At 35.6% G+C, this 16,106-nt stretch overlaps 1 protein-coding gene across 1 annotated transcript; it reads right to left on the minus strand.

Moving 5' to 3' along the window:
* Positions 1–11,256: 11,256 nt before the first annotated feature.
* Positions 11,257–13,910, minus strand: LOC133187617 (complement C1q-like protein 3). Its single transcript, XM_061323037.1, has 2 exons — positions 13,667–13,910; positions 11,257–11,668 (listed from the first exon to the last, which is right to left on the minus strand). Exons 1-2 carry the CDS (start codon positions 13,908–13,910, stop codon positions 11,262–11,264), a joined length of 651 nt encoding a protein of 216 aa, XP_061179021.1. The 3' UTR covers positions 11,257–11,261.
* Between the last annotated feature and the right edge of the window lie 2,196 nt (positions 13,911–16,106).

The following is a 16,106-nucleotide window of genomic DNA, read 5'->3' on the forward strand; positions in this document are numbered from 1 at the left end:
AATCAAGCCTTGAACATAAATCGACCATTGTGGCCTTCATTTTTTTAGTAAATGAAAATATATAAAAAAAAAATGCGAGAAACAGGATTAAAACAAAACAATACCGTTGAAGTTACTGGTCAATTGTGAAAATGATAGGACATCTTTTTGCAAGTAATATATTCAAAAGTCATCATGAGAGTTGATATCATAACAGTATTTCTGAATAAACATCTTTTTTCTGAAAAAGTAATCTTAAAAAGAAATATATACTAAACTATTTTATGGATATATATAAAAAATAATAATAAAAAGAAATGAATGTAGTTTGAAAATCTTGTAACAACATTATCATTTTTACGAACTGTATGGTAAATATTCCAAGTTTCATTTTCATTGATAAAAAATACTTCCTTCCCATGCCCTGCTTTTAATATTTTTTTTTATTAAACTGCATTCACTCAATATGAAATCCGTAGAAAGAAGATCGTCCATACTGGTTGCTTCTAATCATCCCTTTTCCTGCAAGTGTATGTACGAATACAACATCGCCTTTGAAAAGTTTAACAATAGCATTCCCTGTGACAACCAAAGTAAGCATACGTGCTTCCTTCGACATTTTTGTTAACATGTAGTTACATGTATCACTTGAGCCGAAGGCTCAGGTGAGCTTTTCTGATCGAAATTTGTCCATTGTCTGTCGTCGTCGTTGGCGTTGTTGTCGTTGTCGTCGTCGTTGTCGTAAACTTTTCACATTTTCATCTTCTTTTCAAGAACTCATGGGCCAATTTCAACCAAACTTGGCACAGAGTGTTCTTGGGTGAAGGGGATTCAAGTTTATTCAAATGAAAGGCCATGCCCTTCTCCAAGGGGAGATAATTACGAAATAGCAAAAAATTAATGGCATCATTGAAAAATCTTCTTCTCAAGAACCAATGGACCCGGAAAGATGAAACTCATATGGAATCATTGTCAGGTAGTGTAAATTCAAATTTGTTCAAATCATGACCCCCAGGGTAGGGTGGGGCCACAATGGACGATCAAATTTTTACATATGAATATATAGGAAAAATCATCAAAAATCTTCTTCTCAAGAACAGCAAAGCTATGATTGGTCATATTTATATGGAAGCACCTGCATGTGGTGTAGATTCAAGTTTGTTTAAATCATGACCCCCGGGGGTAGGGTGGGGCCACAATGGACAATCAAAGTTTTACATAAAAATATATAGGAAAATCTTTAAAAATCTTCTTCTTGAGAACAGCAAAGCTATGATTGGTCATATTTATGCGAAAGTATCCTCAGGTGTTGTAGATTATAGAACAGCAAAACTATGATTGGTCACATTATATAGAAGATCCTCAGGTAGTGATCCTCAAGTTTGTTTAAATCATGACCCTCGGGGGTAGGGTGTGGCCACAATTGACGATCAAAGTTTTACATAGGAATATTTAGAAAAAAATCTTTAAATATCTTCTTCTCAAGAACTGCAAAGCCATGGTTGGTCATATTCATATGGAAGCATCCTCAGATATAGTGTAGATTCAAGTTTGTTCAAATCAATAACCCCCAGGGGTAGGATGGAGCCACAATGAAAGTTCAAACTTATAGGGAAAAAGTCACAGTTAGTCAAAAAATATGTAAGCATCCTTAGTTAGTGTAGATGCAATTTTGTTCAATTCATACCCCCCCCCCCAACTCCCTTTTAGGGGTAGGTCAGGACCACTTATGCATTTAAGATTTTCAATACTAAACTGATTTTTGCTTTTTCCCTAGCCACAGTGCTCAGGTGAGCAATGTGGCCCCTGTGCCTCTTGTTTAAAATTTGCCTTCATGACGTCATAGACAATTGTGTGGCCACCACCAGGGTTAGCATGATCACGTGACACGTATTCAAAGATTTATCTACATCTGAAATTATAACTATGAGGTTCACTTAGTGTTCTGATGGTCTTAAACATCCACATGTCTTTAAATTTTGTCTGTTTGTTTGCTTATTGGGCAAATCTTTCTACTAAGAAGAACAAATGTTTTGAAATTACGTGTATCAAATAATAAATTCTGTCAATCTGTAAAATGTTGATCAACAAAGCCATTTTTACAATGAAAAGTCACAGATTTAAGGAGAAGTTTAAATTACCTTATTTTCATCAGTCAAATATGTTCATTCCGAGAGACCAGTTTAGAAGATATTTCATAAATATATTTCTGTTTCAAAGCTAGATAGAAGTTTTATAGTATTTTCTTTTTTCCTTTAAGAAGCAATTTTAGATGAATCAGGAAATACCCTAATCTTAATCTCATGAGAAATAAATATTTTTTTCAATAACATCTGCATCTGACAATTCGAATGCATTTGCATCCAGCAATACTAGTTTTGAGGATGCATCGAGTAGATGCTTTGTCAAAACTAGTATTGTTTTGTATAGTATAGCATAGTTAAATCAAATAATTATATGCATTGTCAAAACTTGTATTTTTAGGTGCAAATGCATTCAGGTTATATTGAATTCCGTTGCTTTAAAATAAATGATAAATTTTCATCCTTAGTTTTCTGTTTTGATCAATGTAATAAATTCTCAAATTTTTAAATTTAGTCACGTGATTTGTGCTATCCTTATCCTTTTTGTTCTTCAGTTTTGAAACTCTATCTGTTGAGATTTTTAATCCTTTTCAATCCGAAAGCGGATGATTGTTTCTTTATAAAGTTGATCCAAAACATCTTTCTGTAAATTTTCATTTGGAGATCCTTTATCGTGTGGTAGTAATGATTTAATATTTATCTCTTATGTATTTATTCGTTTTGGGATCATTCTATTTTTCGTTTCATCTAAAGTAATCTTAAATTTTTTTGCAATATAATTCTTTTGTGCATCGGATTGAGTCGATTTCTATCTTCAATTTCATTGGTTCATTTGACATTATCCAATAGTTTTAATTTACCTTGAGTATAAGTAACAGTTCAAACTAAGCAAAATTGGGCAGTATTACATTTAATAAAGAAGATATATATCCAGCGTATATCAGCTGCATCTTGTGGTATGTAACTATCATATGTATTTATTTGTTACTTTACTATACAAGTTTTGAGCTTGATATTATATTTTAATTGCAAAGTTTATACGTTCTTGTATTTTTGCAGTTAAAGTTGTCTGGGTAATTTCTTATATTTGTCTGTAAGTTCAAAGTTCATTTTGCTACAGAACATTTTTTTCCATCTAATATATTGTACGCTGCATTAAATGGTAACTTATTGTCAAAGTTTATGAAACTATAGTGTAAATTGTATTTTTCTCTAATTTATTCTTTATATTTGTTATAGGTCAATGTCTTTTTAAACTTCATTAAATAAAATGGCCACCAACATCAGATTTCTTCATATCATCCTTACTGCTCGGTTACATCATGGCGCTGCGAGAAAAAACATCACCTACAGACATTGACCACCATAGGAATTTAATTTCCAAAGATAGCAGACAATGCAGCTAAGTTTCCTTTCAAACTTTGACTCAGCGATATCAGCCATATAAATGTACGACACTATTATTGTGACAGAGAGATTTCACAGTAAGTACTTTTCATACGTGTTTGTTAAAGGACCAACGGTTTACTATTGACTTAGAGAATTCCACTGTGAGTACTGTTCAAATCACCGTTACATATACCTGTGTCTTAATCATGAGGAAAGCAGAATTACAACACCGTGTTCGTGAACTGGAAATGGAATTACAAGAAGCAAAAATTAACTCACATTCACAAACTATTATTGAGAAACAAACTTTTATCCCAGAAACAAGAAAAATAAAGACATTTTCTGGACGGCCAAAATCAAAAACTGACATTTCTATTCATGATTGGATTGATGACCTTGAAATTGCATTTACGGCAAGAACATACGCAGATTCGCAAAAAGTTGATTTGATTTATTCTCACTTAGAGGGCCAAGCTAAGGAAGAAATAAAATTCCGGCCAGAAATTCGACAGGATCCGTATGCCATATTAGACTGTCTCCGATCGGCATTTGGCAACCCAGAATCTGTAACCTTACTACAACAGAAGTTTTTTTGAAAGAAATCAGCAAGATTCAGAAACAATCAGTCACTACTCGTACGCATTACTGGATTTATACCAAATCGTCCTCAGAAAGGATAGTAGTGTATTTCCAAAGAAACAGCTTACTTTGTGTGAGAAATTTGCGAATGGTTTAAGGGATTCATTTCTGAGAAAGGAAGCAAAGAGGCTACTGCGTAACAACCCTACAGAGTTTCACACGTTCAGAGATAAAATCATATTATTCAGTGAAGAAGAGGAAGCGACAGTTAATTGAACAACTACTCAAGAAAACAAGCCGAACACGATCGAGGATCAACAGAATGTAAATACCCATTCACCGGATTCGCCTAACACGGAACAGTTATACAAAATCATCGAACCGCAACAAAAGCAAATAGATTCCTTCACCACTATGATCAGAGATCGCGGAGCCGGTCAACAAACAAAGGAAAGCCGGAACTATTCTCGTTCCCCACCTGTGTGTTATGAGTGCGGTAAAATTGGCCATATCAAGAGAAATTGTAGATCTTAACTCCGTGAAACAGCAATCAAAACGTCGGAAAACATATAACATCTATTGAATAGATGACAGCAAACAGGACTCATCATTACTTGGACGTGTTATTGGGAAATGTGCAGTGATTAACATAAGTGTTTTAGGTGTAAACCTTCCATGCTTGATAGATACTGGATCTATGGTGTCGACTATGACAGAAAGTTTTTACCGCAAATTTATACAGCCTCGTGGTGCTGAACTTATTCAGACAAGTTTTATTCAACTTAAAGCTGCAAATGGTTTAGAAATTCCGTACATTGGATATAATGAAGTTGATGTTGAATTTCATGGGAGTACTATCAAACAACGTGGTTTACTTATAGTAAAAGACTCAAGTGATCGGAACTGTTTCTAAATGTGAAATTAAGAGTGAAAATTCAGGCATTGGATTTAACCTTACTGGCAATGTGGAGGAAATATTCGTTCAGAAATGTCAAGGTCTAAAGGATCCGTGTCCTGACGAAAAATTCCAGCTTCCTGAAGATATTTATCAGCTTGACTGTAGTGATGAAGACAAAGCATTGATCAGCTCGCTTTTCTGGAAATACAGTGATGTGTTTTCTAAAAACGACGACGATATTGGGTGTACCAGTACAGTTCAACATCATATTCATCTTAATGATAATAAACCAGTTTCGCAGCAGTATCGTCGCATCCCTCCATCCCAATATGAGGAAGTAAAACAACATATCCGAAAGCTGCTGGATAACGGTGTTATTCGTGAAAGTACAAGTCCTTTCGCTTCGCCAATCGTACTTGTCCGAAAGAAAGACAACTCTTTACGACTTTGCTTAGATTACAGGAGACTGAATGAGAAAACAATCAAGGACAAGTTTCTCCCTACCGAGAGTGGAAGAAACCTTCGACGCTTTATATGGATCTTCTATATTTTCAACATTAGATCTCACTTCCGGTTACAATCAAATTGAAATTGCAGATGAGGACATACAGAAAACAGATTTTACAACCCCTTTTGGACTGTATGAATATTTGCGCCTGCCATTTGGTCTTACAAACGCACCTGCAACATTTCAACGTCTAATGCAACACTGTTTACGTGAAGAAGTTTTCAGAATACTCCTTGTTTTCCTTGATGATATCATCGTTTTTTCAAAATCAATACGTGAAAATGTTCAGCGTCTAGACAAAGTGTTTTCCATCTTACGTCAGAATGGACTTAAGTTGAAAATGAAAAAGCGTCGATTTTTTAAACCTTCTGTGAAATATCTAGGCCACGTGGTTAGTGAAAATGGAATAAGCACAGATGAGGATAAAATTAAGTGCATTGTGAACTGGAAAAGTTCCACAAAATGTGAAGGAAGTTAAATCATTTCTTGGATTTACGGGATATTACCGCCGATTTATAAAACATTTTTCACAGATAGCAGAACCCCTTTTAGAAATCGCCAAGAAGAACGCTAAACATCCAAAAACAAACTTCGGCGACAAATGGTCAAAGGAATGTCAAAATTCGTTTGATAAATTAAAGTGTTTGTTGTCATCAGCACCGTTACTAGGATATGCAGACTTTTCATCCCTGTTCATTTTGGAAACTGACGCCAGTGCACACGGACTCGGAGCTGTAATATCTCAAATACAAAATGGACGAACTGTGGTTATTGCTTATGCCAGCCGCTCGCTGAGACCAAATGAAAAATCATCAAAGACCATGAGCAGTCTGAAACTGGAACTTCTTGCACTTAAGTGGAGTGTGACTGAAAAATTTCGAGATTACTTACTTGGAAATAAATTTGTCGTGTTCACAGACAATATCCCCTTAAAGTATTTGTCATCAGCAAACTCGGAGCATACGAACAAAAGTGGGCGTCACAGTTAGCAGACTTCGACTTTGAAATCAAATATCGTCCCGGTAAACAGAACACCAACGCTGATGTTTTATCCCGACTTTCATCGGACACTGATATTTTGAATCATTGTATCGAGGGAACCAGCATTCCAACCGATATAAAGGCCGCTCAATCGTCTGTGATATATATTGAGTCAGCAGATGTTTCATATTCTGATACGTTCCCTAGTTATACAAGAGATGATCTTCAGGATTTACAATCAAAAGACCCTGTGATTGGAAAGTGCAGAGAATTCCTTGTGTCAAAAACTGTCCCAAAACCAAGTTTTGTGCGCAAACAAAGTAAAAAAGTTTCTTTTACGCCAATTCAAAAACTTGGAAATTTGTGATGGTGTCATTCATAGACGGATTAGTGACCCGAAGCTTGGTGACCTGAATCAAATCGTTCTTCCTTTGTGTCTCAAGGACATTGTACTGCAGAGTTTACACGACGAGAATGGACATCAGGGAATCGAGCGAACTTTCAACATCATCAGACAAAGATGCTACTGGCCGCAAATGTACAACGACATCAAGAACTATTGTCAGAAATGTGACCGTTGCACAGTTTCAAAAATACCACCACCAACAGTACACACTAACATGGGACATTTAAGTGCATCAGAGCCATTGGAATGTGTTGCTATAGACTTTTCCATCTTAGAAAAATCTCTGGGATACCAGAATGTATTAGTGTTAATAGATGTATTTAGTAAATGGACCATCGCAATTCCAACAAGGGATCAAACAGCACAGACTGTGGCCAAAGTGTTAGTAAAAGTATATTTTGTATATTTGGAGTATGTAAGCGGATTCATTCCGATCAAGGAAAGTGCTTTGAAGCAGAAATAATACAACAACTGTGTTCCCTGTATAACATCAAGAAATCAAGAACAACAGCTTATCACCCCCAAGGCAACGGCCAGTGTGAGCGTTTTAACAGAACTCTACATGACCTACTCCGCTCGTTACCGCCAGCTAGGAAACGGAAGTGGCAAGAATACATAAAAGAGTTAGTGTTTTCTTACAATGTCACACCAAACGCATCGACTGGGTACTCTCCTTATTACTTGATGTATGGTCGTCAACCACATCTTCCAATAGATTTCCTTTTAGGCCGAAGCACCAAACCGTCAGGTGAAATCAACATCGACAGATGGGTAGAATTACATTCAGAGATGATGGCATTCGCTTACAACAGAGCCAAGGAAGAACTTACCAGAAACGAAACAGCACGAAAACAGAGACACGATTTTGGCAGACGCGAAAAAGAACTCGTGGTCGGTGACAGAGTGTACGTTCGGAATCGAGGTGTGCGAGGTCGGGATAAGATCCAAGACAAATGGAAACCGGAAGTTCACATTATTTTGGATAAACCTTTATGAATCAGTGTACAGTGTAAAACCAGTGAATGGTGATATTGTGAAAAATGTGAACAGAGTAGAAATAAAACCAGTGATTAGTGAAATGTGAATATTTTCTACCTCATGTTTGAGAAACGGATTTTTTTCAGTGGAATATATAAATGCCCTTCGTGATAATTTATATTGCATATATTTTTCTTTTCATATTGATGATATTTTTGATATTTTTTTCTTATGTATTTATTATATTAATCTGAGGACAGATTAAAATTTTGCGGGGGCGTATGTGGTAGTACAGATTTAATATTTATCTCTTATGTATTTATTCGTTTTGGGATCATTCTATTAGGTAGGTCTTGTACACAAGCCAGTATATTTATAATGATTTCTCATTACAACACTATTGGTGTCCCTTAGTTTACATTGCAGAGCAACTAAAATGGTATTAAGAGAGCCGACTATTGTTTTTGTCAAAGATTTCCCCTCAATCAGAGTCATTAAAGAGAAACAACGTTAACAAATAAGATACCTTACTGTCATTTTGTATCTTCAGGTCTTTTAGAATCATTTGTCTTAAACAAATGAAGAAAAAATCAATTATCACTATCTGCGCAATTCATAATACCAAATTCAATGAGTCATTATCAGTGAAAGGTTCTAATTGATATGTACTCTTTCGGTCGATTGAAATATTGCCTCAAAATATTGAACAGTTCAACAGGTTGATAAAAATACTTATGATTTTTTTTTACTACTTATTTATAAATGTATGCATTTGTTCCAGAACTTGAACATCTTGCAGACTAGTAATGCCACAGAATGAAATTTAATTTTATTTCTCCTTGAATTACATTTTATTTATCATAACACCTTAATGAACGTCTGTTGAGAGATTTAAAACATTACTGACATATCAATTGCAATGATATTTTCTAAAATATTTACTGTTTCATAATAATTTTGCAAAATATTCAGAATTAAAAAAAATATTACACATGTTCTTTATTTATCTTTTGAGAAAAAACCTTGATTATTAGAATCATATGAGACCATGCAGATGGAAAATAGATATTAAGTGGATCATCTATGTAGGGGGTTATAGACGACTAATGTACTTGCATTCCTCAATAAATAATTTATTTATCATCGCTTTCTAAATATCTTGTCTTTATTTCCAAATTGTATTAGTATTTTCGTATTGATAAGAGACAGATTATTATTAGATTTATACATGAACACAACATCTGGTGCGATGATATTTTTTTTAATCAAAAGGCTCATGGTTAAGTCGTATACTTCTGTCTACAATTCCAAAGAAGAATACATCAAAGGCTTTTTTCGAGATTTTTAACAATTTTGACTTTTTTGGCTTAGAAAAAGAAGTTATTTATTCTGCTTTATAATGTATGCTAATTATGAAATGGTATCCTAATGAAACATGAACACTATCACGTGTGGGTTTTCCCTTTTTAAAGCTTCTGATTTGATCAGTGACTGACTGCTCATGAAAGATGCAATGTCAATGTGACTATTTGGGATTCCTCCGCATGCAAAGTACACCACTATTGTTATTATGCTGACTGTTGTATAAAAACGATTTGCAATGTTTCATCACCTCTTACATTCATGTTATAGTACACCCCTATTATGACGTCACATTGTGCTACATGTACGTCATACATGTACGTCTTTGTTCTTTAATTTTGAATGTTCCATGTACATATAAAATACATGGTTACTGTCTTGAAATATAAGCGATATTTGGGCGAGGGTAAGAAAACGTGATAGAGGGCGAGGCTTGCCGAGCCCTCTATCACGTTTTCGACCCGAGCCCAAATATCGCTTATATGTCAAGACAGTCTCCATGTATTTTGTTTATCCTGCAACACATTTTTACATGACCTCCAAAACGAGCTGTTTTCAACCGATTTAGGTACTTCTCTGCAGTTGAAACTAAGACGCCATGGCGTAAACATTGCAATATTCATGACGTCACAATGCTTTTAGAACGTTGGAATACGTGCACGAGGCTTTATTAGGGCATTGACCGAATAAAGCTTTGGTTTATTAGGTTACCTTTATTAGGTCAATACAAGGGGTAGTTGCAGGATAAAATGCTATAGATAACGGCGTCTGTGGCGTAATCGGTAGCTCGTCGGACTGACAATCTCGGAGTCGTGAGATCGATCTCCGGCGTGGGCGCTGTCGGATTTTCTTCAGAAAAAAAAAGCCGTGCACTATTTCAGCATAGTATGCTTACGCAATTTAAATCCTTAGAACACTATGCGAAAATAGTTGGGTATTGATTATATAGAGACAAACTGACAGGAAGCATAACAATTCGCAATAATGCATTTGTTTATGAATTGGTCGTATTTATTGTGTCAGACATATGCATGTCATAAAAGTGTTTTAAGACGGTATGTTCATTATAAAATTCGATTATGGGTATATGCAAAGTATAGTATGTGTTTGCATAAGAGCCATTAGTGCTTGTGACATGTAGCAGAACTTGACCTTTTTGGAAATTTGAAAGGTTCATTCCACCTATCATAATACTGTAAAGCAACTTTTATTCGCGTGCAAGAAATATTCGCGAGTTTCGCGACCAACAACTTTAACTCGCCAACAATTTATTTTGCTTTGTATTTGTAGAAAATGTTTTTCAGCCGCGAAAATTTAATCGTCGCAGATCGATTTTAAACTGACAAAACGCGAATAAAAGATGACGCGAATAATAGTTGGTTTACAGTAATTTGTTCTTTGTGAGGTCACCCTTAGAGTCTTGTCCATTTCCAATTCAATGCAATTTGAAGCCACCCTGAGAGCTAGTTCATTCCACCGTGGACTATACCTTGTGATATGACACCCTAAGTGCCGTGTCCATCTTTCAACTGTGGAGCATACCTTGACAGGCGACCTGAGCTACCTTGATTGTCTTCAGTCTGTGGACTGGACACAGCCGGCGGTGGACACTATGTCAAGGACGAACGACCAAAGAACATAGGATTCAATTTGTATATTTTAGACATGAATAACAAATGCCTGTGCCCGCGTGGCTCAGTGGTAGAGCGTCTACTCTAGATGAGCGGAGTAAGGAGTTGATCCTTACGTCGCGGGTTGGAATCCCACTGTGGGACGTGGAGACCGGTCCTTCGGATGGGACCGTATAAACCGAGGTCCCGTGTCGCAGTAGGTGCTGGCACGAAAAAGATCCCTCACTGCTCAATGGCCCTGAGTGCCGAGCATAGGTCAAAATTTGCAGCTGTACACCGGCAAGTAGTGGCATCTCCATATGAGTGAAAAATTCTCGAGAGGGACGTTAAACAACAAACAAACAAACAAACAAAACAAATGTCTAAAATGTGTAAACTAATACGTTGGTTTTGTTTAATATAAAACAAAGAAAAATTCGATAATATGACACAGATACGCAAGAAATTATGACATGACACTACTTCTTTATTCAATCAAAAAACCAGAAAAAGCCGACCTTCCAAATTCATTACTTTTAATTGCACCTTGACCTGGAGAAGTGGAGTGTGTGCGCACGAAGACGACGTCACCCTGGGCAACTGCTGCTACCACGTGACCAGTAACGGTGTTATATCCGCAGAAGGCGTAAGTACTTCCCATAATTTTTGCATTGATGACGAGATCTGTAGTGTGTGCAAGATGACATTCTACTCGTGTAGACCACGTAAAGGAATAAAGCCCATCTCGAGGAACAATGAATACACCGGTATCTTTATTGTATCCATTTCCTAAATTCGTCTGTGTCACGTCGTAAACCAGAGTGTGATGACCTCGAGGGTCGGGCTCGTCTCTTGACATGTAGGCATAGAAACCAATTCCTTCTATGACCAAACCTATTTGAAAAATAATATCATTTGCACTTAAAATGACTTTTCAACAACATCTCTTAATGATTAAATCGATATTGATTCATGTATAGTAGATTCTTTATTTAAAGCAAGTACTGTACATAGCAGAATGGCTCATAAATGATAGGAACACGTATTACGCTATCGCACCATCGAGCATTGACAAAAGGGACGATGACTGGGTAATGCAATGGTACGATGAAGATGACCCAACGGTGCGATAGCACGATGACAGTGATGCGTTGGCGCCATCGCGTCATCGCTATCGTGTCATCGCCTCTTCGCACTATCATCCAATTGTTTCAACATTTCCCTATCGCTTCATCGTCATCGCACTATTACGGAATCCGGATAGGGCCATATAATTTACTATCGCACCATTGTACCATCGAGGTTTGAGTCGATAGTGCGATGACGCGATAATGCAATAACGATAAAGCAAAAGTGCGATAACGATGAAGCAATGGTGCGAAAGCGCGATGACAATGATGCGATGGCGCGACAATGCGATGACGATGAAGCAATGTTCACTCTCGCTTCATCGTGCTATCGCACCATCGTTATCGTATTGTCGAGCTATCGCATCATCGTCATCGCGTTATCGCTTCATCGTCATCGCGCCGTCGCATTATCGCGCCATAGACCTTTTAATCGATGCTTGATGGTGCGATTGTGAACTACGCGGCCCTATCCGGATTCCATACACTATCGCTGCATTGTCATCGCACTATGGCGTCATTGTGCAATCGACCCGACCCTAACTAACAATCCATAAAAAACATCAAAATGAAGTGATTTGCGATTTTAAACTGTAGGAGATAATTAAACCACATCAAAGCTTACTTTAACAAGCGTTTTTGTCGTTAGTTAAATCCCACATTGCAATTTTCAAACAAGTCACTGATCGCACTGCAATTGTCGATATGACGTCATTCTGTAAAACTTGACGCAGTTTGAATGCAGTGAGATGCGGATCAAGTAATATTTTCACAACGAGGAAATGTATTTTATACTCAGATAAAATATAATTTGCAGATTTTAAGAGGCCATTAATTTGGATGCAATGTCCTTATAATGATTTTGTTCATATTTTCCGTACATTTCCATATTAACGGATACTGCCATATATTTATACGCAGGTTCATTGGGGGATAATCTAAGCGTCTTAATAAATCGATCTAGTGCAAGGACATATCCTCAAAGGATCATGACAAGTTTTTAATCATAAACTCTAGAAGTATTAAGCTATTTGAAAAATGATTCGATCCTGTTGAAATCTTGAAACTGAAACTGAATTAATTATTTCTATATTTAATGAAGATGACCAGACAAAAAATTTAGTATGCGTTCATACAAATATGATTTTAATAATGAAATAGTAGAATCTATATGGGATCGCAGCACTTTTCACAAACTGTAATGGGTGTTGAAACTATTTAAAAATTAAACTTTGAATTTTAACTTGGTTATACCCTTGCACTATTGAAATTTATAGGTGACCTCAATACTGCAAGTATATGTGCTAAAAACCACGTGACAAGTCTAAAGAGAAAATCTAATCGTCCTCAATATATAGTTAATAACCATTACATTTGTCCGATATTAGTAAAGTACTTAAAAAGAATTGCCATCCTAAAAAAGAATATATTTTGTATCATAAAAAATCGCTGATATTTCCATTGCGCACCTTAACTGTACTTCGAACCTTGATAATCCGATTGTACGATAGATGACCCTATCAAGATTCCTTACATACATAACCATTAACACAAAGCATGAATTCGCAAGTTGACTGTTTATCGAGATTTTTTCCTTTTTTAAATATGTTTTAGAATAAACGTTAGTATCTTTATTTCGCAAGTGGTGAATAAGGATTATATCGGAATACATTGACACTGATATATTTATGTAAGATTAGAATAGCAATATTTTCAATAGTCAATACAAGAAAAATATCTTTTGTGGAAAAATCAAAATACTCACCTTGGTGAAGCAACCTCTTGTCTTTTTCGGCACCTCGATAAGAATTTTCAAGAATAAGACTATTAACTCTATTTGATAATCTTGAATTTTCAAATTTTAACAAGGAAACAGTTTCCTTCAAGTATACGTTTTCCCGTTCATGTTTCCTGGCACTTTCCTCTAATTTCCCCAATCTTGTTTCTAAATTAATCGGAGAAGAGAAAGATACGTATATCCACGACAAAAAGAGAAAGAATTCTTTCATGTTCCAAGTACTTCTGATCAAAGATAGATTTAATCTATAATTCCTTGTCAAAATGTCCTAAATTGCACGCACACACTGATAAAAATAAGTTGTCAAGGAGCAATGTAGGTGACACATTGTTGGACATTCTTTTCATATTCGAATTCAGAGTTAATATTTATGAATCATTAATATAGAAAAAAAAACGTGGAAAAGAACATATTTTTAATGTTAAATGCACAAAGTCTACTTCTTACGGAATTAAATCTCAAGAAACAAAGGGTTTTTAAGCCATAGATTTAGGAAGACTTTTAGAAAATCTTAGAATATACACTTTATAAAGTCCGAGATCAGAAAGTCATCGGATGAATACAAAACTAGTCCTTTGGTTGATCATATACTTTAATAATTGTAAAGCTATCATAAAAGAACAAAAAAGTATTTTTGCCCGCATACTTGAATAAAGAAACACCATTATGATATATGAAGATAATGAACAGTATTCAATCCCGAAAATCCAATGAACGATACAAATTTGGAGCAGAGCAAACACGGGCCTCAAAATTTAGAGGTGGGATCAGGTGCCATAGAGGAGTGAGCATCCCCTGCTGACCGGTCACACCCGCCTGTACTCCTTGTCAAGATCGGGAAACAAACACCGGAAAAAATACATAGACAGTTCAGTGTATAAATAATGGCCTAACAATCAGTATGAAAAACGCCAGTCAGCATTTGACTCAATGATAGATTGTATGTGCTGACAGGGTCATTGTATCGACCATAGAACTTACGAAATGATGACTTCAAACGAGGCTGTTGAAATTCTTGTTTCATCAACTTGTTTGTCAATAGCTTGCCTCGTTTTAGAAATTGTTCATACGTAGAGCATGCTCTTGCGTATCGAATTAACCCCATATGCAGGTGAAAAGGGTATATTGCCACATAAGTAAGGGAAGTTGACGATTGAAAAGTTAAAGTCATCACGTTTATCATAAAGCTTTGTTATTAGGTTACCATTAACGTCCTTTTCTAGTAAAATATCTAAATATGAAACAGATGGTATCAGAATCTGTGGTATCTTTTATTTCAAGCTCACTTGGATATATTGAGTCGACATATGAATAAAAGTAACTATTGTTAATTGATAATACGTCGTCGATATATCGAAATGTCGAGTTGAAGACCACAGCAAGTGTTTTCTTCCTCTCATGTAGATTTTCTTGAATAAATTCTGCTTCATACGAATACAAAAATAGGTCTGCTAATAAGGGGGCGCAATTGGTACTCATGGGAATTTCAACAGATAGTTGGAAGACCTGATCTCCAAAAACTACATAGATATTGTCAATCAGAAACTCAAACATCTTTTTAATATCAACTTCAGAGTACTTGTGTGTACAATCAGAGTGCTTTTTAACAAAATAATTTTGTAAATGACCAATGACAAGGTACGTATATTTACATGTACGAGTTCCATTTTTTATTGAAAAAAGCAGCTGTCTATGATGTCAAAAAGCCTGGACTTCAATTTATCGTGGGGAGTGGTTGTATAAAGTGTTGAAAAGTCGTACTTTTGGATGATATTGATTTTAGTAAAATTTTGTTATTTCAAATTTTCAAAAGTTCTTCGGAGTTTTTTAAGTATCCACATCTGACGGTCGCACCGTCTACATATTAATTTTGTTGACATGCAAGTTACCAATCTTTTTAGAGAATCTAATTTTAATGTTGGTAAACTTACTTAATAACGCCGGAATACGACATCATACAAGCAAGACGCAACAGAATTTTGTTGACATGCGACTTACACTAGTGTATTAATGTCAACATGCAAGATAATAATGTTAACATGCAACTTTTTTTGTCAACATGCGACTTATCTATGTCAACATGCGACTTATTTATGTCAACATGCAACTTATTTATATCAACATGCGAATTATATTTTAATATACAAGATATTTATGTCAACATGCAAGATAAAACGTTGCATGTCAACATACATACATGTATCTCGCATGTTGACATAATTAACTCGCATGTTAACATAAGTATATTTTGAATGTTAACATAAATAAGTCGCATGTCCACCTAATTCTGTTACATCTTGCTTGTATGATGTCATATAATGGCATAAGTAAGAAAGTTAATCAACATTAAAATTAGATTCTCTAGAGAGATTGGTAACTTGCACGTCAACATAATTATTTTGCATGC

Source organism: Saccostrea echinata, unplaced genomic scaffold, assembly GCF_033153115.1.
Source record: "Saccostrea echinata isolate AGI-Se365-2 ecotype Australia unplaced genomic scaffold, CSIRO_AGI_Sech_v1 ptg000015l, whole genome shotgun sequence".
Taxonomy (NCBI): Eukaryota; Metazoa; Mollusca; class Bivalvia; order Ostreida; family Ostreidae; genus Saccostrea; species Saccostrea echinata.